This window comes from Pinus tabuliformis, chromosome 1_2, assembly GCF_031772625.1.
Source record: "Pinus tabuliformis cultivar Carrire ecotype Pingquan chromosome 1_2, CPIR1, whole genome shotgun sequence".
Classification (NCBI taxonomy): Eukaryota; Viridiplantae; Streptophyta; class Pinopsida; order Pinales; family Pinaceae; genus Pinus; species Pinus tabuliformis.
In genome coordinates this window covers 1341995628-1342021055 of record NC_142298.1, presented here as the reverse complement: position 1 = coordinate 1342021055, position 25428 = coordinate 1341995628, and the positions used below count along the sequence as shown (strand labels likewise).

The 25428-nt window shown below is 39.0% G+C and overlaps 1 protein-coding gene across 1 annotated transcript; it reads right to left on the bottom strand.

The window, feature by feature from the left end:
• Positions 1–18454: 18454 nt before the first annotated feature.
• On the bottom strand, positions 18455–19106 carry LOC149211176 (putative serine/threonine-protein kinase PBL9). The gene is made up of 3 exons (XM_089399202.1): positions 19045–19106; positions 18795–18927; positions 18455–18706 (listed from the first exon to the last, which is right to left on the bottom strand). Exons 1-3 carry the CDS (start codon positions 19104–19106, stop codon positions 18455–18457), a joined length of 447 nt encoding a protein of 148 aa, XP_089255328.1.
• Between the last annotated feature and the right edge of the window lie 6322 nt (positions 19107–25428).

Sequence of the window (25428 nt, the reverse complement as noted above, 5' to 3'; positions counted from 1 at the left end):
TTCAGGATACATTCCAATTTTAGTTATTCCCTGAACTAAAATTGAGAATTAAAATTCGAATTTGATCTAAGTAGTTGTTTGTAAAATAATTAATTCATTCATCTTGAGTTAATTAGTTGGAGAAAAACAAACATTAAGTCTATGTGAAGACATGCAACAGTTATCCCTTTGATTAAGGAAGTTATCCTTTAATTAAGGAGATCAGGATGATTTGTACTTTGAGTTGTAATTAGTTATCTCATTTAATTGAGTTAAGTCCAGTTAGATTAGTTCCAACAGTTTGTGGAACTGATTGTGAGTTCAGTTAGTTAATGCATGCATGCATGTAACTAGTTTACTTCAAATAACTGAATATTCTCTCATAAATAACTCATGCATCTCAGTTCAGTCAGAGACCCAGTTGAGATCAGAGGATGGGACAATATACTATCAGTTGCAAGAATATTCCATTGAAGATATCTCTTGCATGCAAAAGGAATTCATTCCTTGAGGATTGCACAGTTATTTCTGAGTTTGGGATTTGTGTGAGAGGTAAATTCACACAGGTGGTAGCCAGAGGACCCAGGAGAAACTACGCAAGGAAATAGGAGGCTTGGAGGACTGAAGGAAGGCATATGTCGTGTCCATTCTGTCTATGAGCAGCATTGAGGGATTCTACTGAGAGCTGGATAGCTTGTGAGCTAAAGCTTTGTGTAATCCAGAGATATTTCCACTTGTATGATAATACACATAGCGGGGTTTTCAGCTGTGGCTTTCCCTAGAGTATTCTTCTATGTTCATGTGTGATTGATTTCTCATTCTCTGTTATGTGTTCTATTTGATCTTGCTCAAAATCGATTAAGCTTCTGCAAGTTTGTTTGTAGAAGTAGATCAAGTATTTTGCTTTAGTATATTGCATTATCAAGTGATCTACAGTGAGAATTTCTACATGGTATTAGAGCAAAGGTGATCAAAGTAGAGAACAATATACAAAGAAGGGAGAGGTTCGAAGTTTGAAGTTTCTGATTATAGAAATCCAATCCTTATCACATTTCAAATTTCACCAATGGCGTTCAATGGTTTGAGACTCGAGTATGCCCTGGATGGCAGCTCAAATTATATAGCCTAGAAGGATCGCATGGAAACAGTATTAGAGGAAAATGGTTTGAAGGACTTCATTGATTAAGAATTCCCCAAGCCAGCAGCAACTAATGCCCAAGAATTAGAAGAATGGAAGAAATGTGCGGCTAGAGAGAGGAGGATCCTTCTAGAGGGAGTCTGAGACCATATTGTCTCGAGTTTCCATGGGAAGGAGACACCATTTTCAATGTGGAAAACATTGAAGGATCTATATTAGAACAACATCGATCAGAGGAAGTTGGTGCTGAAAGACAAGCTTCGGAAAATCAAGTGTGAAAAGGGCGACACGATCTCTACATATCTGAACAAGCTCACCACTTGCAGGGATGAGCTTGGAAGTGTAGGAATCACGACAGACGATGATGACATGGTGAGTCTTGCTCTCCTTGGTCTTCCTAAGAGCTGGCATAGCTATCAAGACTTAGTAAATGGAAGAGAGAAACTGTCAAATTGGGAATGACTGTGGTTGGATTTGATGTAGGAATAGATAAGGAGAAGTACCAGAGATGGTTCTTCATCAAAGCATGATGATGAAGAAAATCTAGCCTTAGTGAGTAAGGCAAGGAAAGGGAAGGGGAAGACTTCCCATTCCAAATCGAGTTCTTCCCATGGTGGGAAGAAGATTGACAAATCAAAAGTGTGATGCTTTCATTGTCATGAGGTGGGCCATTATGCGACGAATTGTCCACAGAAGAAATCCAAGAAGGGATCCTCAAAAGGATCAGATGGTGAGGCACTGGCCTCACAATTCGAATTAGATTTCACCCTCATCGCATGCATGGTCTCATTGATGGTGGGTCGTGTTTAGTACCTGGACAGTGGAGCCTCATTCCACATGACCGGCCATAAGAGTTTATTCAATACCTTGGAGGAGAAGGACCTGCAGATGCACATAGAGATGGGCGATGATGGAAAGTACTGTGTTTCAAGTGAAGGTGCGATTGTGATTCAGAGGGAGCATGGAGCTCCTCTCACCCTGACTAATGTAAAGTATGTGCTTGGACTGAAGAAGAATCTAGTGTCCATCGCTATGTTGGAAGACAAAGGATATTATGTAGTCTTTAGTAAAGGAAAGGCATTCTTGAGGCACATTGGCACAGGACAGACCAAGAGGATTGGGATTTGAGTAAAGAATCTCTACAAGCTGGAGGTAGATGACTGTGCTGCATTGAGTTCCAAAGTAGAGTTGGTGCAAAGCCAAGATGTTGGCGAGCTATGGCATAGAATATTGGGCCACTTGCACCATGGGGCCCTGAACATCATGCAGCACATTCTTACCAGACTTTCCAAGGGTAAACTGGAGCAAGCGGATACATGCAAAGGTTGTACCTTGGGTAAGTATGCAAAATCTTCCTTTCAGGATCGAGACCGTCGAGCTGGAGCAATCTTGGAGCGAGTTCATACAGATGTGTGTGGACCATTCTCGACAGCCTCCATCACTAAACAAAGGTACTATGTTATTTTCATTGATGATTTTTCTCGTAGATGTTGGATCTACTTCATGCAGAAGAAGGATCAAACCTTCTCAAAGTTTTGTGAGTTCAAAGCCTTGGTTGAGAAAGAATCTAGAAAGAAAATAAGGGCGTTGCGAAGCGACAATGGTGGAGAGTATGTCTCTCAATAGTTTAAAGACTTTTGTGCAGCAGAAGGAATTAAACAGGAGTTGACGGCACCCCATAACCCACAGCACAATGGGGTGGCCGAAAGGAAGAACAGAACAATTGTGGGAGCAGCTCGGGTGATGCTACATGACCAAGGCCTACCACTTCATTTATGGGTTGAGGCATGCAATACAACAGTATACTTGTAGAATAGAAGCCTGCATCGTATACTGGGAATGAAGACACTAGAGGAGGCTTTTTCCGGGAAGAGACCAGATGTGAGTCACTTCAGGATTTTTGGCTCATCAGTATTTTTCCATGTGACCAAAGATGTCTGGAAGAAGCTAGAGCCAACAACTGAGTTGGAGATACTTGTGGGGTACACTGATACACCCCAAAACTATCAGGTGTTCTTGCCTACCAGTGAGAGGATAGTGGTATGCAGAGATCTGAAGTTCGACGAGCAGAAGGCCATGCGAGTTTCCCTTGAGAGGGAGCTCAAGTTGCATGCAGAGGAGGAACTTTTGGTTCCTCAAGAGGAGGAACCTCAGACTGATGCGGAGCAGCCACATGCAGAGAATCCATGAGTGGAGACATCCATTCATGCAGAGTTTTCCAGAGATGGGTAGAAATGCTCAAGGGAAGCTGACAGATTGATGATGGATGTGAGAGAGAATGTGGGATAGCCATTTTCTGAGTGCAAACAGAGGAGTCACCTGAGTAGTACACTGGTTACATGGCCCTGGTTGGGGAATGTATAGAGAACGAACCATATTCCTTTGAGGAAGCAGTGCAGCAACCAGTCTGGGTTGATGCTATGGTGGAGGAGTATGACTCCATAGTTCGTAACAGTGTTTGGGATGTTGTTCCAAGATTGGAGGACAAGTCAATGGTGAGTTCTTGATGGCTTTACAAGGTAAAGCAAGTAGCTGATGGTAGTGTTGAGAAACATAAGGCAAGGTTTGTTGCCCGTGGTTTCTGACAGGTCGAGGGGATCGACCATGATGATACTTTTACTCCTACAGCAAGGTACTCATCTATCAGATCGATGTTGGCACTATCAGCACATATGGGTTGGAAGATCCATCAGATGGATGTGAATATTGTGTTCCTTAATGGTAAGATTGAGGAAGAGGTGTACATAGAGCAGCTGGAAGGATTTGAGACCTTCGATCGTGAGTCGCATATGTGCTAACTCAAGAGAGCTTTGTACGGGCTGAAGCAAGCACCTCGTGCTTGGTACACCAGGATTGACAGCTATTTCACTGGGTTGGGCTTCACAAAGAATGAAGTGGATGTGAACCTTTACCACATCATGGTAGAAGGTATGCAATTGATCATTGTTCTTTATGTTGATGATTTGATATTGACAAGTGATGATCAGTTGATCAAGTCTTGTAAGGAGGACCTTGCAAGAGAGTTCGAGATGAAATACATGGGTCTCATGCACTACTTTCTAGGCATGGAAGTGTGGCAGAAGGATGGGGAATTGTTTGTGTCTCAAGGCAAGTATGCTAATGAGATACTCAGGAGATTCCACATGAAGAAGTGCAAGCCCATGCAGACTTCTCTAGCAGGTAACTAAAGGAAGGAGGATGCTACTTCAGGTGAGCTAGTAGCTGCTACTGTTTATCGACAGCTTGTGGGTTCATTGATGTATTTAGTGAACACACGACCAGATTTTTGCTTTGTGGTGAACCAAGTCAAGCTATGGTTCAGCCTACCAAGTTGTTTTGGAAGGCAGCAAAGCATGTGCTGAGATACCTCAGAGGCACATCTCAGTATGGATTATGGTACAGATGGACAGAGGGAGTGAAGCTTCAAGGCTTCACAGATGCATATTGGGCAGGGAGTCCATCAGATTGGAATAACACTTCAGGAAGAATTTTCAACCTTGGTTCAGCTATAGTTTCTTGGTACAGCAAAAAACAGAGGTCAATTGCACTAGCTCAGCAGAGGCTGAATACATGGTTGCTATTCAGTCAACATGCGAGGCCATTTGGATGTAGAAAATTCTAGTTGGATTGTTTGATCAGAGGTTGGATCCAACTGTGATCTATTGCGATAATCAGAGTTGTATCAAACTCTCTGAGAATCTAGTATTTCATGACAGGTCCAAGCACATCGATATTCAGTATTATCATCTTCGAGATTGTGTGATGAAGAGGAACATGTTGTTGTAGTATGTTTCGACTGAGGAGCAGGATGCAGATATTTTGATTAAGGCATTGTCAAAATGAAAATTCGAGTTCCACAGAGACAGGATTGAGGTGGCAGATAATCCCTTTCTTGTTGAGAGGGAGTGTTGAAAATAGCAACAAGAAATGCTAAATATAGAAGTGCTAAAAATAGCATTTTGGGATACATTCCAATTTTAGTTAGTCCCTGAACTAAAATTGAGAATTAAAATTCGAATTTGATCTTAGCAGCTATTTGTAAAATAATTAATTAATTCATCTTGAGTTAATAAGTTGGAGAAAATCAAACATGAAGTCTATGTGAAGACATGCAATAGTTATCCATTTGATTGAGGAAGTTATCTCTTAATTAAGGAGATCAGGATGAGTTGTACTTTGAGTTGTAATTAGTTAGCTCAGTTAACTGAGTTAAGTCCAGTTAGATTAGTTCCAACAATTTGTGGAACTGATTGTGAGTTCAGTTAGTTAATGCATGCATGCATGTAACTAGTGTACTTCAGATAACTGAATATTCTCTCATAAATAACTCATGCATGTCAATTCAGTCAGAGACCCAGTTGAGATCAAAGGATGGGAGAGTATACTATCAGTTGTAGGAATATTCCATTGAGGATATCTCTTGCATGCAAAAGGAATTCATTCCTTGAGGATTGTGCAGTTATTTCTGAGTTTGGGAGTTGTGTGAGAGGTAAATTCACACAGGTGGCAGCCAGAGGACCCAGGAGAAACTGTGCAAGGAAATAGGAGGCTTGGAGGACTGAAGGAAGGCATATGTTGTGTCTATTCTATCTATGAGAAACATTGAGGGATTGTACTGAGAGCTAGATAGCTTGTGAGCTAAAGCTTTGTGTAATCCAGAGATATTTCCACTTGTATGATAACACAGATAGCGGGGTTTTCAGCTGTGGCTTTCCTCAGAGTATTCTTCTATGTTCATGTGTGATTGATTTCTCATTCTCTATTATATGTGTTCTATTTGATCTTGCTCAAAATCGATTAAGCTTCCACAAGTTTGTTTTTAGAAGTAGATCTGTTGGCATTATGATTCTGGTATGGCTCTATGTTATAGGTGTTGTACTTGATGGCAACTCACTTTAGTGGCAATGCTCTATTCAGGCTCTCAAAATGTTGGAAATTAAGAGGTTCGCAGGTGAATGGTTCAAAAGGTGCGGACCCGCAGGCACGCCGTGCAGGAAATGCGGTCATACCCGCAGGTTACCCGTTCAGAAGGTGTGGTCCCCCAGTTCACTCACTTCAAGGCAAAGAAGCGTGCTCACGTGGGGTTTCTTATGTTTGGCCCGTGGTATTTAGCCCGTCGTTCATGATCCTATGGTTTTGGCCCGTGGTATAGGATCTAATTTAGCCCCGGTTTGGATCCCTTGTTTTGGTTATTTGATGGTTTTGTCCCATGGTGTGAATGAGGGCTTGACTATAAATAGGGAAGGAGATCACTTGGCCAATGTATCTTTGCAAATTGAATATCTTAAGATCTGAAATATTGGGTTATCGGTTTAAAAGCTTGATCTATATAAAAGTGAAGTTGGAAGTGAATCTATGAAGTGTGATCTATCGGGCACAAGATCAGATCTATAAACCTGACTGTCAGTGGCACATAGGAGGACTATTTAATTGGGTTCTAATCAGAGGTACGCAGACCATTCACTGTGAAAGTGCGGGCATACGCAGCAGAGCGGAAGTCCAGGTGCGGATGAATGCAGGTGATACACAACGAAAGTGCGAGGGTACGCAGCGAAGCGAAAGTCCCAGTGCGGAGGTACGCGGCATGATAGAGGTTCAGGTGCGGAAGCACAGTAAAGGTACGTGGCGTGATAGAGGTTCAGGTGCGTAGGCACAGTAAAAGTACGCAGCGCTATAGAAGCCGCAGTGCGTAGCTACGCCACGCGATAGAAGTCGAGGGTGCGGGGGCACAGTAGAAGTACGCAGCATGATTGAAGGCACGGTGCGTGGGTACGCAGCGCAGCGGAAGGCTCTCTACAGGGATACGCAGAGACGCAGAAGGTGAAGTGCGAAGCCTCGCAACCCAGATAAAGAAAAACTACGGATCTGTCTTAAAACATTTGTTGGTTATCTTTTATCTATTGCTGTAGAGTTCTGGGTTTATATTTCTGGTACTATCTTTCTGTTTACAGCATTCTGAGAAGTTGGGTGACTCTTGGTTGATTGTATAAGAAGTTTGGGTGACTTGCATGTACTTGATGACTATTTGATCTTCTTGGATCCAGTTTGAAAATTTGTGAAAAGTGGTCCTTGAAAGAAAAGAAGTAGGGGGTTGTAGCTCCCTTCCAGGAGAGACTAGAAAACGAGAGAGAGTTGTAGCTCTCTGCAGGTTGCAGCCTACGTACTGGTAAAGGACTGCACCAGTACAAAATCATTGTAAAAGGAGTTTCTAATTGAAAGAAGATAGAGACATATTGCAGCAGGTGGTTTTCACCCACATTGGGTTTCCACCTTATATCTGGTGTTCTTTGGTGTGACTATCTGTTTTTCTTGTCCATGCTCATTATTTTATGGTACTGACATACAAAGTAACGATCAATATCTGAAGAATAATTCAAAGTATAAATAAGGAAGATATATTGAAAAAAAAATTATAATACTGATTCACCCCCCCTCTCAGTATTATTTCCAACAATTGGTATCAGAGCAGGTCCTTCTGAAGAAGCTTGATCGCTTGAAGGAAGATCTATCATCATGAGAAACTACGAGAGGGAAGCATCAATCAGGCCACCGATTTTTGATGGGACTAACTTCGTATATTGGAAGGTAAGAGTTACTGCCTATCTTCAATCTCTTGGTACAGATGTATGGGATATCATAGATACAGGGTACACTTTTCCTTCAGCTACTCCTACAGATCCGGCTGAAAAGAAGAAATATGAAACAAATGCTAAAGCAGTCAATACTCTGTTGGGATGCCTATCTCAATCAGAATTCGTGAAGGTTATGCAATATAAATCCGCAAAAGAAATATGGGACAAGATTGTTTTGAGCTACGAAGGAGATGATCAGGTAAAACAAGCAAAACTTCAAACCCTCAGGATTCAATATGAGAATCTCAGAATGTATAATGATGAAAGTGTGGCTAACTATTTCCTTCGGGTAGATGAGATTGTTAATTGCATGAAAAAATTCGGTGAAGAAATAAAAGAAGCTGTCGTGGTTGAAAAAATCCTAAGATCATTGTCCCCCAAGTTTGAATCTAAAGTGTCTGCAATAGAAGAAAAGGAAAATCTACGAACTCTTACTATGTCTCAGCTACACGGAATTCTAACTGCTTATGAAATGAGAAAAGGAGGTCCATCAGACAGGAGAGAAGCTGCTTTTAAGGCTTCAGGCAAAGGAGACTACTATGAATCAAGTCACGTGCCAGAAGAAGAAGAAGAATCAAATTTTGTCAGAAATCTTCAACGGGGCACTGGAAGGTTCAGAGGTAAGTTACCTTTTAAATGCTTTGCTCGTGTAAGAGTAGGTCATTATGCTGCCAAATGTCCTCATAAGGATAAGATTGACAAAGGAAAGGAACCTGCTAGATGGAACAAGAAACAGAATGCAAATAAGAAAAGCTACTACACTCATGAAGACAATGATGGTTTATCAAATAGTGATGAAGATGAACGAGGTAATGACTATAAACTTTTAATGGCATTTGAAGATGATTATTACATGGATGCTATAGATGTGGATAGCTTTTATGAAGAGATTTCTAGACTCAAGACATGTATAGAAGAAAAGAATGTGATCATTGATACTCTACAATTTCAAATTGATGAAAAAGAAAAATTTCTTGAAAAGTTAGAATGTGAAATTGTTGGCCTTAGAAAAGAAATTGAGAAAACAAAGGCTATTAATCTTAAGTTTGTCAAAGGATCTGAAACTCTGGATGAGATCATCAATGTACAACGTTCTCTGCTAAACAAGACAGGTCTGGGATATAATGGAGAAACATCTCAAGCATCCACCTCAAAGAGTTATCTTGATGCAGCAAGAAGGAATGAGAAAAAGCACAATGGAGATCACCAGGTAAAGCAGGGACGAATTATATCAAGAACAAACAAGGACTATCAGGTAAACCAGGGGCCATCCGTCTTAAGGATGAAAAAAAGCTACAACCAGCCACAGGTAAAATCTTCTCAATTTGCTTTAAGAATGGATGACAATAGAAATTACAATCATTTGGCCGGTAGATTTGATAATCGTAGAAGTTTCTTCACTGGGCAATGTTTCTCTCGCCATAACTTTGGTCACAAAGCAGCTCAATGTGTTGCATATAAAACAATCATGACTAGAGAAGCTCAAAAACAAAGAAGTATGACCGGGATTACAAAAAGGACTTATAACAACTTTTCGGCTCTTGAAAATGAAGTTGAATGTTCTATTTGCAATAACTTTGGTCATGAAGATTCTGAATGCAGGAGCAGGTTTCAGCAGACAAAGGAACAAGCCTCAAGCACCAGAACATGGAGAATAAAGGAACCACAAACAGAAAGATGTGGGATAGCCTTTTATGCAGAGGGACAGGAAAATCTATGGTACATCGACAGTGGATGTTCAAAGCATATGACAGGTGATAAAGAAAAACTTGAATCATATTCTGCTTTAGAAAAGGGAAAGAAAGTTTCTTTTGGAAATGATACTCCTGCAGCTATAAAAGGAAAAGGCACTGCTCAGTTGAAGGAAAAGGTCAAAGCTGGAAATGTTTTGTATGTTGATGGATTGAAGCATAATCTTCTGAGTGTCAGCCAGATGTGTGATCAAGGAACCGAGGTAATATTTAGATCAAATGGATGTCGTGTTCGTGATCTTGATACATGTGAAACAGTGATCAAAGGTAGAAGAACTCCAAATAATCTATACATATTTGAAGAAGGACAACAACAATGCTATTTGAGCAAGGATGATGAACACTGGTTATGGCACCGGAGGTTGGGGCATCTAAGCTTTTCACAAATAAGGAAAGCATGCAAATATTAGGCAGTTCATGGTCTTCCAGATATCAAAATTCCAGACAACACCATATGCAAATCATGTCAGTTTGGAAAGCAAACCAGAACTAACTTTCCAGAGAAGGAAGGATCAGCTAGCATGCCTCTTGAGCTAGTCCATACAGATGTATGTGGTCCATTTAGGAAAAGGACACCTCGAGGAGAAGAATACTTGATATTATTCATTGACGATTTCTCCAGGTTTGTTTGGTTAGGACTTATGAAGCACAAAGATGAAGCATTCGAAAAATTCAAATCCTTCAAAGCCTTGGTTAAAAATGAATCAGGTTACAAAATTAAGTGCCTTAGGTCCGACAGAGGTGGGGAGTTTACCTCAAATGAATTTTTCGATTTCTGTGAAGAACATGGGATAAGAAGAGAATTCTCTACAGCTAGAACTCCTCAGCAAAATGGAGTGGTGGAAAGGATGAACATAACAGTCCAACAAATGGCTCGTGCTATGCTTGATGAGTCTGGAACTCCCGCAACTTTCTGGGGTGAAGCTGCATATGCTGCGGTTGTTATTCTCAACAAAACAAATGTCCGAGTGAACAGCACTCAAACTCCTCATGAGCTCTGGTATGGTGAGACTCCTTCGGTAAAGCATTTCAAAATTTTTGGGAGCAAATGCTATATTAAGAATACTGATGAGCAACTTGGCAAACTTGAACCTAGAGCAGATGAAGGCATTCTTCTTGGTTATTCTCCACACAGCAAAGCATATAAGTGCTACAATAAAAGACTTGGAAGAATTGTTGACAGCATTGATGTAGTGGTTGATGAAAAGGGATACATTCCTAGGCAAGTAAATCATGAAAATATCGAAGAAGATGAAGACTACCCTCAAAGATAGAATGATGAAGAAGAAGAACCTCAAGAAGCACCAGAGGAACAGATAAGGATAGAAGAGAAGACTCCATCCAGGTATGTTCAGAAGAATCATCCAGAATCTCAGATTTTGGGGCAGAAAGAAGCAGGTGTACAAACAAGAAGAACAATTGCAGAAGCTTCAAGCTCTTTGGCATTACTCTCTTCCACTGAACCACAAAATATGAAAGAGGCATGCAAAGATGAATGTTGGGTCAAAGCAATGGATGAAGAACTTGAACAGATCGAAAAGAACAACACTTGGGAGTTGGTTCCTAGACCAAAGGATAAGAATGTTATAGGGACAAAATGGGTCTTCAAAAATAAGTTGAATGAAAATGGGGAAGTAATTAGAAACAAGGCTAGACTTGTTTGTAAATGGTATGCACAGCAAGAAGGAATAGATTTTGAAGAAACTTTTGCTCCTGTTGCAAGACTTGAGGCCATCCGAATGTTCCTTGCTCTCTCAAGCTTTCAAAAGTTCAAAGTATTTCAAATGGACGTGAAATCAACCTTTCTGAACTGAGACTTAGAAGAAGAAGTATACATTGAGCAGCCAGATGGCTTCATTCTTGGAAATGATCCAAATCCTGTATGCAGACTGAAAAAGGCTCTCTATGGTCTCAAACAAGCTCCAAGGGCTTGGTACTATCGTTTGGACAAATATCTTCATCAACAAGGTTTTTCAAAAGGATCAGCAGATAGCAATCTTTATATAAAAGTTGAAAATGACAAATTGCTAATACTTGTTGTGTATGTAGATGACATTATCTTTGGTAGCAATGAAGAAGCTATGAGTCAAAGCTTTGCCTTGGTGATGCAGAAAGAATTCAAAATGTCCTTGCTTGGAGAACTGACATATTTTCTTGGTTTGCAAATCCAACAAAAAGAAGGAGGGATCTTCTTGCCTCAAACCAAGTATCTCAAGCAGATTTTGAAGAAATATGGCATGGAAGATGCAAAACCAGTATGTACACCCATGGTCACAGGATGTAGCCTCAGTGCAAATGATGAATCAGCAGCAGTGCATCAACCAACCTACAGATCTATGATTGGAAGTCTACTTTATTTGACAGGTACCCGACCAGACATCATGCATGCAGTGGGAATAGTTGGAAGATTTCAGGCAAATCCAAAGGAAACTCATCTTCAGGCAGTGAAGAGAATTTTCAAATATCTTCAAGGGACTCAAAATTATGGCTTATGGTATCTTAGAGATACAGATCTCACACTTCGTGCTTATACAGACGCAGATTGGGCCGGAAGCATGGATGACAGGAAGAGCACAAGTGGTGGTGCATTCTTTATGGGTTCCAGATTAGTATCTTGGTTCAGCAAGAAACAAAGTTCAATTGCCTTGTCTATAGCTGAAGCGGAATATGTTGCTGCTGCATCTTGCTGCACTCAACTCCTTTGGATGATGCAGACCTTGCAAGATTTTCAAATCACTTGTACACCACCTATCTCCATCTTATGTGATAATACAAGTGCAATCAGCATTTCAAAGAACCCAGTCATGCATTCAAAGACCAAGCACATACCGATCAAGTATCATTTTCTCCGAGAACAAGTGCTTGAACAAAAGGTCAAGTTGGAGTATGTTCCTTCTAAGGAATAGGTTGCTGATATACTCACCAAACCATTGCCTAGGGAGACCTTTGAATACCTCAGGCAAAAGCTGGGGGTTGTTGATGCATCATCTTGTTGTTGAATCTCTTCTGATTGTTGGTTGTACGCAAGGTTCATCTGGGGTATATGTGTACATATGCTGGGTTGCGGATTGGTCGAAGATCGAATAGCATAGGTTCAGGGGGAGCATATAATGCATTGTTGGCATTATGGAGGAACTACAGAAGGAGATCATGGATGCTAGTCTGAATATTGCTGCAATATGTCTCTATCTCTCTCATGGTAATTTATGGTGTTTGGTGGATTATGGTTCTTATTTGCTGATCTGGTTTATAGTCAGGGGGATCATGTTCTTAGGGGGAGCATAACCCTTTTCCCTTGACGTCAAAGGGGGAGAATGACGTTGAGGATCTTGAGGTTGCCATCAAGTCCAAAGGGGGAGATTGTTGGCATTATGATTCTGGTATGGCTCTATGATACAGGTGTTGTACTTGATGGCAACTCACTTTAGTGGCAATGCTCTATTCAGGCTCTCAAAATGTTGGAAATTAAGAGGTTCGCAGGTGAATGGTTCAAAAAGTGCGGACCCGCAGGCACGCTGTGCAGGAAATGCGGTCATACCCGCAGGTTACCCGTTCAGAAGGTGCGGTCCCCCAGTTCACTCACTTCAAGGCAAAGAAGCGCACTCACGTGGGGTTTCTTATGTTTGGCCCGTGGTATTTAGCCCGTCGTTCATGATCCTATGGTTTTGGCCCGTGGTATAGGATCTAATTTAGCCCCAGTTTGGATCCTTTGTTTTGGTTATTTGATGGTTTTGTCCCATGGTGTGAATGAGGGCTTGACTATAAATAGGGAAGGAGATCACTTGGCCAATGTATCTTTGCAAATTGAATATCTTAAGATCTGAAATATTGGGTTATCGGTTTAAAAGCTTGATCTATATAAAAGTGAAGTTGGAAGTGAATCTATAAAGTGCGATCTATCGGGCACAAGATCAGATCTGTAAACCTCACTGTCAGTGGCACATAGGAGGACTATTTAATTGGGTTCTAATTAGAGGTATGCAGACCATTCACTGTGAAAGTGCGGGCATACGCAGCAGAGCGGAAGTCCAGGTGCAGAGGAACGCAGGTGATACACAGCGAAAGTGCGAGGGTACACAGCGAAGCGAAAGTCCCAGTGCGGAGGTACGCGGCGTGATAGAGGTTCAGGTGCGGAAGCATAGTAAAGGTACGCGGCGTGATAGAGGTTCAGGTGCGGAGGCACAGTAAAAGTACGCGGCGCTACAGAAGCCGCAGTGCGTAGCTACGCGGCGCGATAGAAGCCGAGGGTGCGGGGGCACAGTAGAAGTACGCGGCGCGATTGAAGGCACAGTGCGTGGGTACGCGGCGCAGCGGAAGGCTCTCTGCGGGGATACGCAGAGACGCAGAAGGTGAAGTGCGAAGCCTCGCAGCCCAGATAAAGAAAAACTGCGGATCTGTCTTAAAACATTTGTTGGTTATCTTTTATCTATTGCTGCAGAGTTCTGGGTTTATATTTCTGGTACTATCTTTCTGTTTACAGCATTCTGAGAAGTTGGGTGACTCTTGGTTGATTGTATAAGAAGTTTGGGTGACTTGCATGTACTTGATGACTATTTGATCTTCTTGGATCCAGTTTGAAAATTTATGAAAAGTGGTCCTTGAAAGAAAAGAAGTAGGGGGTTGTAGCTCCCTTCCAGGAGAGACTGGAAAACGAGAGAGAGTTCTAGCTCTCTGCAGGTTGCAGCCTGCGTACTGGTAAAGGACTGCACCAGTACAAAATCATTGTAAAATGAGTTTCTAATTGAAAGAAGATAGAGACATATTGCAGCAGGTGGTTTTCACCCACATTGGGTTTCCACCTTATATCTGGTGTTCTTTGGTGTGACTATCTGTTTTTCTTGTCCATGCTCATTATTTTATGGTACTGACATACAAAGTAACGATCAATATCTGAAGAATAATTCAAAATATAAATAAGGAATATATATTGAAAAAGATTTTATAATACTGATTCACCCCCCCTCTCAGTATTATTTCCAACAAGATCAAGTATTTTGCTTTAGTATATTGCATTATCAGGTGATCTACAGTGAGAATTTCTACAACACCAGCAAGTGACATGTCAAGGTCACAACTCCAAGTAATTATTTACTTTAACATTTAAAATATTTTCTTGCCTTCAATCTGATAAGTTCAGATAAGCACAAATACAAAACGATTTTTGGTTTATGTCTCTTCTAGATTTGTTTCTTCAATCAGTCACAAGCACAAGCACATCTTAGTATGTTACATGTATCATATTTATGTTAACTGTCCACATTTGTTTCTTCAATTGACCATAGAACTTAGCCCTGCAGCTAGGTCTTCGACATGCTCTCTTCACATACAGAATTGAGCATTTCTCACATGAAAATATTGAATAACGATATTCCCACATAGCCAAAGTTGAGGAAGGATATTTGTTTGACGTTATGCAAATATTCCCACAGAACCAAAGTCGAGGGGAAATAGTTATTTGACCTTACATATACTTCTAATTCTAGATTTCATCTAACTCCATTCCCTTAAAAAGTATAATATTGTTATTTAAACATAAGATTAATCTTTCTTCTCTTCATTAGAGGACCCTTAATTATTCCCATTGTTCTCTATGATTTAATTCTAGGGTGGAGCATTCAAGAGAATGATACCCATGATGACATGGGAGATGTGTCCAAAGGGAAGGAATTGTGCATCTACAACATAGAAGAAAATAAGTAGGGCATAAAAATGTTTTTCTTTTTTGGTTTAGCCTAGAGAAACTCTGGGTTGAAAACTACCTCCATGCTTGTTAGGAACCTGCATAGGCACCTACATTCTCCCTGTGGATTGGAAGGTCAAAAACCAATCCCTTATAAATATTTTAGCTATAATGGTATAAAGACTTATGATTTCTTTAATAAAAATTTTGGTGCTTCAGGGAAATCTGAGTTAAAATGCTCCTGAAAGGATGCAACCAAACAACTCTAAGAAAAAGGTAGTAATCAAGTGATGAGGCTAAATTGGAGGTAGGGTCGATTTGTTGTTGAAAGAATATTTAGCTGAAAGGTAATTGTTAGAAAAAATTTACGAGGCAAAGGAGAAGAGTCTCACTGAGAATTTGGTTGCGGCAAGGAAATCGCAACTAATCTTAGGTTGTGTTTTGGAAATCGCAACTACACATAGGCTTAATAAAACACAGAATTAATAAAACAAAGTAAAACATAAAAGGTTGCCGTAAATCTACTTGTCAAAGATTAATACCATAATGTGACAAGCCACACTTTATATTATATGCCAAAACATAAGGAAATACATTAAAGTGACAAATGGAGGTTGCAGATCCAAGTGAAAAACACAACAAACTTAGTGCGATTTAGGCATCACTAGGTTGCGGAGTAAAAATGTCTGTAAAAGTGGTTTTCACGTGCCCACCAATATTTCCCCCACGATTTTCTCCTCGCTACCTCAAATACTATCTCACTCTCTAACTTGCCCAACAATACAAATGACTTTTACATCCATATTTATCTCAACATACAAATTTGACATTAATACATGACACTACAAATAATTAATACATAGCATTGGCGATTTTACATAGTAATTGGTTTTGTGAACTTACAAGTGTTGTGGAGTGTGAGCAATAGTCAACGAGTAAATGTTTGTCTATGTCTATTTACCAAGATTTATTAAATGCCTTAACTTCTGTGCAGTGGTTGACTAGGCAAAACATGGTGTTTGTCAATGTGTTTAAGGCAATGGTTGGAATTAAACATCTTACTAAGCATATTTTTCATTAGGGTAACAAAGACCATAAAGGTTGTTGTTGATATTACCTCCATATCCGGGTGACGGAAGTTAGAGGGGATGCAATTTTGCGACTCCCGCCGGCAGTTATAGCAAGGAGAGGCCACTGATGCCTTACTCAGATGTAAAATTTCAAACCTTCATTCAAATTTGAGTGCTAAAGTGTAATAACTATGCTTAATGATTGAATAGAAGGAACATGTTTAATAGCCATGCTTATAGCATTTCTAAATATTCTATTAACAACACATTGACCTAGATTTTAAATATATTTAGCAATTTATAATATTGCAAATAATCATTAAAAATGGGAAAAATATTCATTACAAATTGATGAATTCATTGCAAATTGATGGATGTAGCTGATTAAGATATTAAATGCATCTTTCTTTTCTATCAAATTCAGTTGGATTAATGCTAATTTTTTCTATATTAATGTATTTGGTTGTTTGTTGTTGTACTTTAGGATTGAACTCTTCTATTTAGGTGCAAGATCCTATTATTTAGAGAGTGGTTCAAACCACTAGACAATATATGATTTTATGTATACGAAACTTTGATTGAATGAAATGTGTTGAGGGCTTAAACATTCATTCTCTAGGTAAAAATTGACTCACTTGAAAAACCTCTTCATTTTATCTCATACTTTGTCCCCTTAAATTCCGTTGTCCAAGCGAAAGATATTCTGCCACTCCTTGGCAAGCAGATACACTATGAACTCATCTACAATGGTTCAACCATATGTGTTGGATCCATCCTACATCAGGCTATTGGAATGTAAGAAAGGCACTGGAACTAGACTTGCCTTGCCTGGGCTTTTTCCGTGCCACTGTACCACTTTTTTCCATATTTCCACTTTGTTGTCTGTTATGATTTTTTGTAAGTCCCTACTGAGGACCCTGGTAGTTTTCTTTTCATTCTGGGCTCTCTCCAACAGTCGCTCTATGTTATCAGGTTATGGAATTTCTCTTTCAAAAGCTATAGTAACCTGCAAATTGAGTTATAATTTATATATAACTATCGCAATCTATAACTATTCACATTTAATATGAGTACATATCATTTTGATTTTTTATTTATATGAATCAATCATCTGCCATTTGTATTTTTCTCTTCTAGTCGCTAGCTTAGGGCTTAGAATATTTTTTCTGAAACATTCTTGGTTTTCTCCATGTTGGAATTTCTCTTTCAAAAGCTAACACAGAGTCGGCGTCACTGCTTTTACTTTTTGAAATGTTAAAAGGCATGACTTTACCTTGGGACCCAAAACCTTCAGCAACTGTAGAAAACAAAGTTATTTTGACAATGTAACAAGGGCGGAAGCCTTTCCTTTCCATTCAACATACACTCTTCTTGGAATTTTACCCTTAAGAAAGCAAATATTCGACTCCAAGTTACAGAATCTTAATTATTTTGACAATGTAACAAGGGCGGAAGCCTTTCATTTCCCATTCAACATACACTTTTCTTTGAATTTTACCGCTGGAAACCAAATATTTCACTCCAAATTACAAAATCTTAAGTTAATTGTTGAAGTTGAGTGGAAGTTCCATCAGACAAAAATAAATAAAATATAGTAGTGCAACGTCACTTGGTAGGTATACCTTCTGCTTGCATACTTGTCTTCGATTTGATTCAAATTCCATGTATGGTTTTGATTTGCCACTCATTCAACTTTGACACATTTGGCCTCACTTGAGTCATGATACATGAATGACTATTCAAATTTGCTTGGGTAAATTATAATTACTTCCCTCTTTCATGAAATCAAGATCACATCATCAAGATTCAAATCTTCATGTGATATTATTAAAAAAAATGTGTCATGTTAACACAGGGGAACAAGAAACATAGGTCATCTGAGTTATAAGTTGAAACTTAGTAAATTCAATGTTTTAAAGTTACTCTTGAATCTTTACATGTTTGGCAATGACAACCTCCTTTAGCTTTACTTTCTCATACATGAAAGCCTCCTTCAACTCTCCTACTACCTCACTCATGTTGGGCCTCCAAGATGATGTATGCTCAACACATCTCAGCGCTATTTTGGCAACAATAGTGATTGATTTCATTTCATATTTTCCATCCATCTCCTTGTCCATGATTTTCACCATTAACACAGGGGAACGAGAAACATAGGTCATCTGAGTTATAAGTTGAAACTTAGTAAATTCAATGTTTTAAAGTTACTCTTGAATCTTTACATGTTTGGCAATGACAACCTCCTTTAGCTTTACTTTCTCATACATGAAAGCCTCCTTCAACTCTCCTACTACCTCACTCATGCTGGGCCTCCAAGATGATGTATGCTCAACACATCTCAGTGCTATTTTGGCAACAATAGTGATTGATTTCATTTCATATTTTCCATCCATCTCCTTGTCCATGATTTTCACCATTTTTTCAGGGGTTTCATTGATCTCCACATAGTCTTTCAGCTGTGATGACTTGCAAATATAATTATTCGTACACGCACTTAAAATGAAAGCCTATGTATGGATGATTAATTACAAATAAATTCCTTACCCATGTCAAGAGATCCCTTTCTTCCTCAGGTAGAGTTACATCAATGGGATCTCTCCCACATATAATTTCTAATAAAACCACACCAAAACTGTATACATCGCTCTTTTGAGTGAAGTGCTCAGTCGTAAAATACCTGTAAGAATATCCAACAATAAAAATGAAATTGCCATTTCTCTTAATAATTAATTGAATTCCTGGGGCATCAAAAATAATATTTCGAAGAGAAATGCAAGGTATATGTGTCATTTACTCTTGATCCAGGTATCCCAAAGTTCCTTTCACTGAATCCTCGATAGGAGCCTTCCGATCCATTGTCATCATCGACAAAACGAAATCATCCAGTTTTCCATTCAAATCGTTGTCGAGGAGAATGTGTGAATTATCATTGGAATGCAACACACGTGCAGGTATTGCAGTGCTTCATACAGAAATAGAAATGGGGGAATATGGTTAATCACGATTTCTCTTATTTATTGGTATTCAAATACATAAAATTAAACAGCGTTTACACTACAAAATTGCAGTGTGAAAAACATTATTTATTTAAATTACCCTCAGCCACATCGATTGCTATTTTGAGCCTGCTTTTCCAATTTAGTTTGGAAAGTCGTGCCTTTTGACCTGAAAGACAAGTTTATAATTAAATGTAAACTGTTTTTGTTGCAATATCAAACCAACCAAACAATATCCCTCCTTTAAAGACGTATTTACCATAAATATGGTCCTTTAAAGACTCTTGAGACATGTACTCGTAGATAAGCATACGCTGTTCGGATTTAGCAAAACAGTAACCCAGTAGAGACACCAAGTTCTTATGATGGATTCTAAAAAGTAGATCCACCTATTGTGAATTTCTGATAATTCCAGAACAAAAATGAACAGAGAATAATGCTTTGTTTCTTAACACAAAGAAACTAAAATTGTTTCTCTGGAGACAGAGTTTTACACACACAAAAAAAAAACTTGTATTCATTAACAATACTAACTATTACAAAAAATTCTTCCTATAACAGAGGGATTACAGCGACACTGCTTCAGATGCAGTTCCAAAAAAAACTTCACTATGTCTCTCCTAGAAAATTAACATTGTTGTGTGTAATTTTTCTTTTTCACTTCTTACTTTCATGATGTTGCATATTACATTGCATCTACCAAGAAAAACATAACATTACATTTTACTTGTATCGTAAAAAAAAATGACTCCCGTGAATTAAAAAAAAAACAATAAAATTAAAAGTCTTCACCTACATTCAACAACCGTAATGAATTAACATTAATTACTTCACTGATAAAGCTGGCCATCAATGTAAATGCCAATTCACATCAAGTAATAAATAGCTCCATGGTGCAGGCCTTGCAAAGTGAATCTGTCTTCATTTACTAGTACGGGCAGCCCAGAGGAGTGTACCCAATCGGACGGTTGTCATCAAAATTGCATGGCCCTTTTTTACCGAATTTTACGCGCCAGGGAAAAGGTTGTATTGGCAAACTGCTCAAGGTACGTGTCAGCTGATGAGTGTGATCGTTGCCCCCTCGAGAATTACCACCATTCCGTAAAAGCAGTGCGGGGAATCCCATGACAGTTTTCTGAAAAAAAAATGCTGCAGTTGAAAGTAATATTTCAACACTCCCCTTTAATTTCAACTATTGGGTTATCAGTCATACCCAGACATTTCCTCAAAAACTCAAAACTTTTCTGCCCCAATGGTTTGGTCAGAATATTTGCAACTTGCTCCTGTGTTCTGCAATGTTCTAAAACAATTTCTCCATTGTTTACCAATTTCCTAATGTAATGAAACTTTGTGTCAATGTGTTTCGTTCTCTTATGAAACAAAGAATTCTTGGATAATGCAATAGCTGAGCTATTGTCACAAAAAATCACAATTCCTTTTGCTTGCTCTTGGCATAAACTCCTTAACATCCTTCTCATCCAAATTGCTTGACACGTTGCTGCTGTAGCTGCCACATATTCTGCCTCTACTGTAGACAATGCTACAATAGGCTGCTTTTTAGAAGCCCATGAAATGGCTCTTGAACCCATGTGAAAAACATAACCGGATGTGTTTTTTCCGATCATCTACACTTCCAACCCAATCACTATCAGTGTATCCAATTAAATCTGAACATTCTTAAGCAGTATATAAAATGTCAAACCTTTTAGTACCTTTAACATACCTCAGAATCTTTTTTGCTGCCTGCCAATGTGCTTATTTTGGCCTCTCCATGAATCTGGAAATTAAACTAACAGCATGCATTATATCCGACCTAATTGCAGTCAAATACATGAGACTGCCAACTATGCTCTTGTACAAACTAGAATCAAAATCCTTGCTTTTGTCCTCTTTGTTCAGTTTTAATCCCATCATTGTGGGAGTGATTGCTACTTTGCTCTCCTATATATTAAATCTTTCCAACACTTCATTAACATATTTTGCTTGTGAAATAAAAATCCCATTTCCATTTTTTTCTACTTCTATTCCTAAGAAGTATCTCAGCAAACCCATGTCAGTCATTTCAAATTCTTCTTTCATGACTGTTTTGAAATTTTCAATAAGGTAATCATCATTACCTGTGAAAATAACATCATCAACATATAACACAACAATTAGTATTTTACCATCCTTTTCTTTGATGTAGAGGGTGGGTTCTCCCTCACACTTTTCAAATCCATTTTCCAGTAGATAGGAATCTATCCTACTGTACCACGCTCTTGGTGCTTGCTTCAGCCCATAAAGAGCTTTCTTCAATCTACACACTTTGTGCTCTTGGCCTTTCTTTTCATAGCCTAGAGGTTGTTCAATGTAAACCTCTTCCATTAACACTCTATTTAGGAATGTTGACTTCACGTCCATTTGGTAAACTTTCCACTTGTTTTGTGCTGCTATGGACAACACTGCTCTCACGGTTTCCATTCTAGCAACCGGTGCAAAAGTTTCCTCATAGTCTCTCATATGCTGCTGCTTATATCCTTTGACAACAAGTCTTGCCTTGTGTCTTTCTATTTTGCCTTCAGCATTACTCTTGGTCTTGTAGACCCATTTAACTCCAATGACTTCTTTTCCTTTTGGTAGTTCAACTAAATCCCATGTCTTGTTTCTTTCTATGGCATTAATCTCCTCATCCATAGCTTTTATCCATTTTCTATCCTTAATTGCTTCTTCGAAATGAACAGGGTCATCAACATGACAATATAAAGAAAACAAAGAGTTCATACCTTCATTTGTTGCCTCTTGTTCATAAATGTCACTTAAATTTCTAAACTTCTTACCTCTTTCATTTGGTGTATAAGTGCTTGAAGAAGCACTTGAATTTCCTCCTTGTGGTGTGCTTGGAGAAGCACTTGCATTTCTCCTCAAGGGTGTCTCTTGCTTCCTTTGTGTTGGTGCTACTGTTTGGGGATGTATTTCAGCCATCTCCTCATCATCTTCATCACGAGACAAAGAGTTTTTAACATTCACTGTTTTCTCTATGCTTCCATCCCAAGCTTCCTCCTCAATGAACTGAACATCTCTACTCACAATAAGCTTCTTGGTGGACGGGTTATACAACCTATAAGCTTTGGATTCCTCACTGTATCCAATGAAAATACATTTCTCCCCTTTGTTGTCCAACTTCTTCCTTAGTTGATCTGGAATGTGTGCATAAGCCACACATCCAAAAACTTTCATGTGGGTGACTCCTTGCTTTGTCCCATTCCATGCTTCTTCCGGCAATTTGTTCATGACTGCTTTTGTAGGGCATCTATTCAAAATGTACGCTGCACAGTGTATAGCTTCAGCCCAATAATCATTTGGCAAATGCTTTGCCTTTAACATACTCATCGCCATATCCATGATTGTCCTATTCTTCCTTTCGGCAACTCCATTTTGCTGCGGAGTGTACCTAGTGGTAAACGGCTTATGAATTCCATTTTCTCTACAAAAACATAGAAATTCTTTGGAGATATACTCACCTCCTCTATCAGTTCTTAGAACTTTGATATGCAGCCCACTTTAGTTTTCTACAAGTGCTTTGAAATTGCAAAATCTTTCAAACACTTCACTTTTGTTCTTCAGGAAATAAACCCAAGTTTTTCTAGTAAAATCATCAATAAATGTTAGTATATAGTGGCTGCTTGCAAGTGATGGAGTTTGCATCAGTCCACATAAATCTGAGTGGACAATCTCTAAGGGTGATTTTGCCCTTATGATTTTCCCAGATGGAAAACTTTCTCTGTGTTGTTTCCCCAAGATACAACCTTCACAAAGGCTGTCTGGTTTCTCTATCAATGGTAATCCTCTTACCATTCCTTTTCTATTCAACAAGTTAAGACCTCCAAAGTTGAGATGTCCAAATCTCAAGTGCTACAACCAATTTTCATCTTTTGGTTCGCTTTGGAAAGCCTCTTGTGTCACTGCTGCTATTTCTTCTCCATTTTTTAAATCTGCTTTCATTCTGAGAGGGAACATCCTGTTCCTTGTCATCTTCACTTCAGCAATACATTGTTTGCTGGGTGTTTTATCCATGATGGTGCATACATCATTCACAAAGAAAACATTGTACCCCTTTTGAATAAGCTGTCCAATACTTATGAGGTTACATTTCATTCCAAGAACATAATAAACATCTGTTATGGTTTTCTTTTCACCTTTCCTTGTTAAGACATTTACTTCTCCTTTTCCCATAACAGAAACTTTACTATCAGTCCGTAGTGTGACTTCACGCTCTGATCTAACATAGAAAACAGGGCTATGTTTCCTGTCATATGGTTACTGCAACCGGAGTCTAGAAACCATACATATTCACTCTTTGCTTCGGCCATATTACAGGCTAAAAACAAATTAACTTGGCTGATATTTTCTCTAGTGAAATTTGCACTAGTTCTATTATTCATATTCTTCCTACATTCATTTGCATAATTCCCATATTTTTTACAATAGTGACATTAGACATTGGATTTATCATACCTTTGTCCTTGAGCATGATGTTGTTCACTTTGTTGGTTGCTGCCTTGGCCTTGGTTCTGATTTGGATTGCTCCCTCTTCCTTGAGCAGTTGCTGGACTGTTTCTTCCACCTCTGCTTTGGTTTCTATTTCTTCCTCTCTTGTTTCCTCTGCCTTGACCTCTTCCTCTTCCAAAGAACATCTGGGTCTTAAAGGCATTCTCTAGGGATGAGTTTTCATTTCTACTCAATCTCTGTTCATGTGTCATCAGTGATGTATGTAGTTCATCAACTGAGAAGTTTGTGAGATCCTTTGTCTCTTCTATGGTGGTGACAATCACATCGAACTTTGAGGGTAGGATCCTCAATAGTTTCTCCACAATCCTCCTTTCTTCAAGAATCTCTCCATGAGACCTTATCTATGTGACCAGACCAATCACATGTGTGAAGAATGAGTCAATATTATCTGACTCCTTCATGTAGAGAGTCTCAAAATCTCTCCTCAGCAACTATAGTTTTTCTATCTTCACTTTCTCCATGCCTTGATAGGCTATCTTGAGAGTTTGTCATGCTTCTTTGGATCTCTTGGCTGCTGCTATCCTTGGAAACACACTCTCGTGCACTGCTTGATACAAAAAGTAGAGGGCTTTAGAATCCTTCTTCTTATTGCTCTTCAGTAGTTCTTTCTCTGCCTGAGTTAAATTATTAAACTCATCTTCATCTGCTGGTTCTTCAAAACCATCCTCAACAAATTCCCATAAGTCTTGGGAAGCAAGCAAATCTCTCATAGTTATTTCCCAATAGTCATAGTTTTTCCTATTAAATTGTGGGAGCTGGGTATTACAGATACCCATGCTAGTGCTGGCTCCAATCATTCTTGCACTCTTAACTATGCTTCAAAATACTTGACTGTGTATTTCAAATAACTGATTTTCCTCAACATTAACACAAAAAACTAACTTGAGAAATACTCTGGATTCTTTCTTGACTGAGTCTTCACTCTACTGGAGAAGCTGCTGCAACAAGAAATCCTTCCTTCAGCTTCTTTGACACCTTCAAAGAGCCTAGACAAGCTCTGATACCATGTTGGGAATTTCTGATAATTCCAGAACAAAAATGAACAGAGAATAATGCTCTGTTTTAACACAGAGAAACTAAAATTGTTTCTGGGAAGACAGAGTTTCACACACACACACAAGAAAAACTTGTATTCATTAACAATACTGACTGTTACAAAAAATTCTTTCTCTAACAGAGGGATTACAGCAAGACTGCTTCAGATGCAGTTCCAAAAGAAACTTCACTCTGTCTCTCCTGGAAAATTAACACTGCTGTGTGTAATTTTTCTTTTTCACTTCTTACTTTCGCGCTGCTGCGTATTACATTGCATCTACCAAAAAAACATAACATTACATTTTACTTGTATTGTAAAAAAAAATGACTCCCGTGAATTAAAAAGAAACAATAAAATTAAAAGTCTTCACCTACATTCAACAACCGCAATGAATTAACATTAATTACTTCACTGATAAAGTTGGCCATCAATGTAAATGCCAATTCACATCAAGTAATAAATAGCTCCATGGTGCAGGCCTTGCAAAGTGAATCCGTATTCATTTACTAGTACGGCAGCCTAGAGGAGTGTACCCAATCGGACGGTTGTCGGCAAAATCGCATGGCCCTTTTTTACCAAACTTTACGCGCCGGGGAAA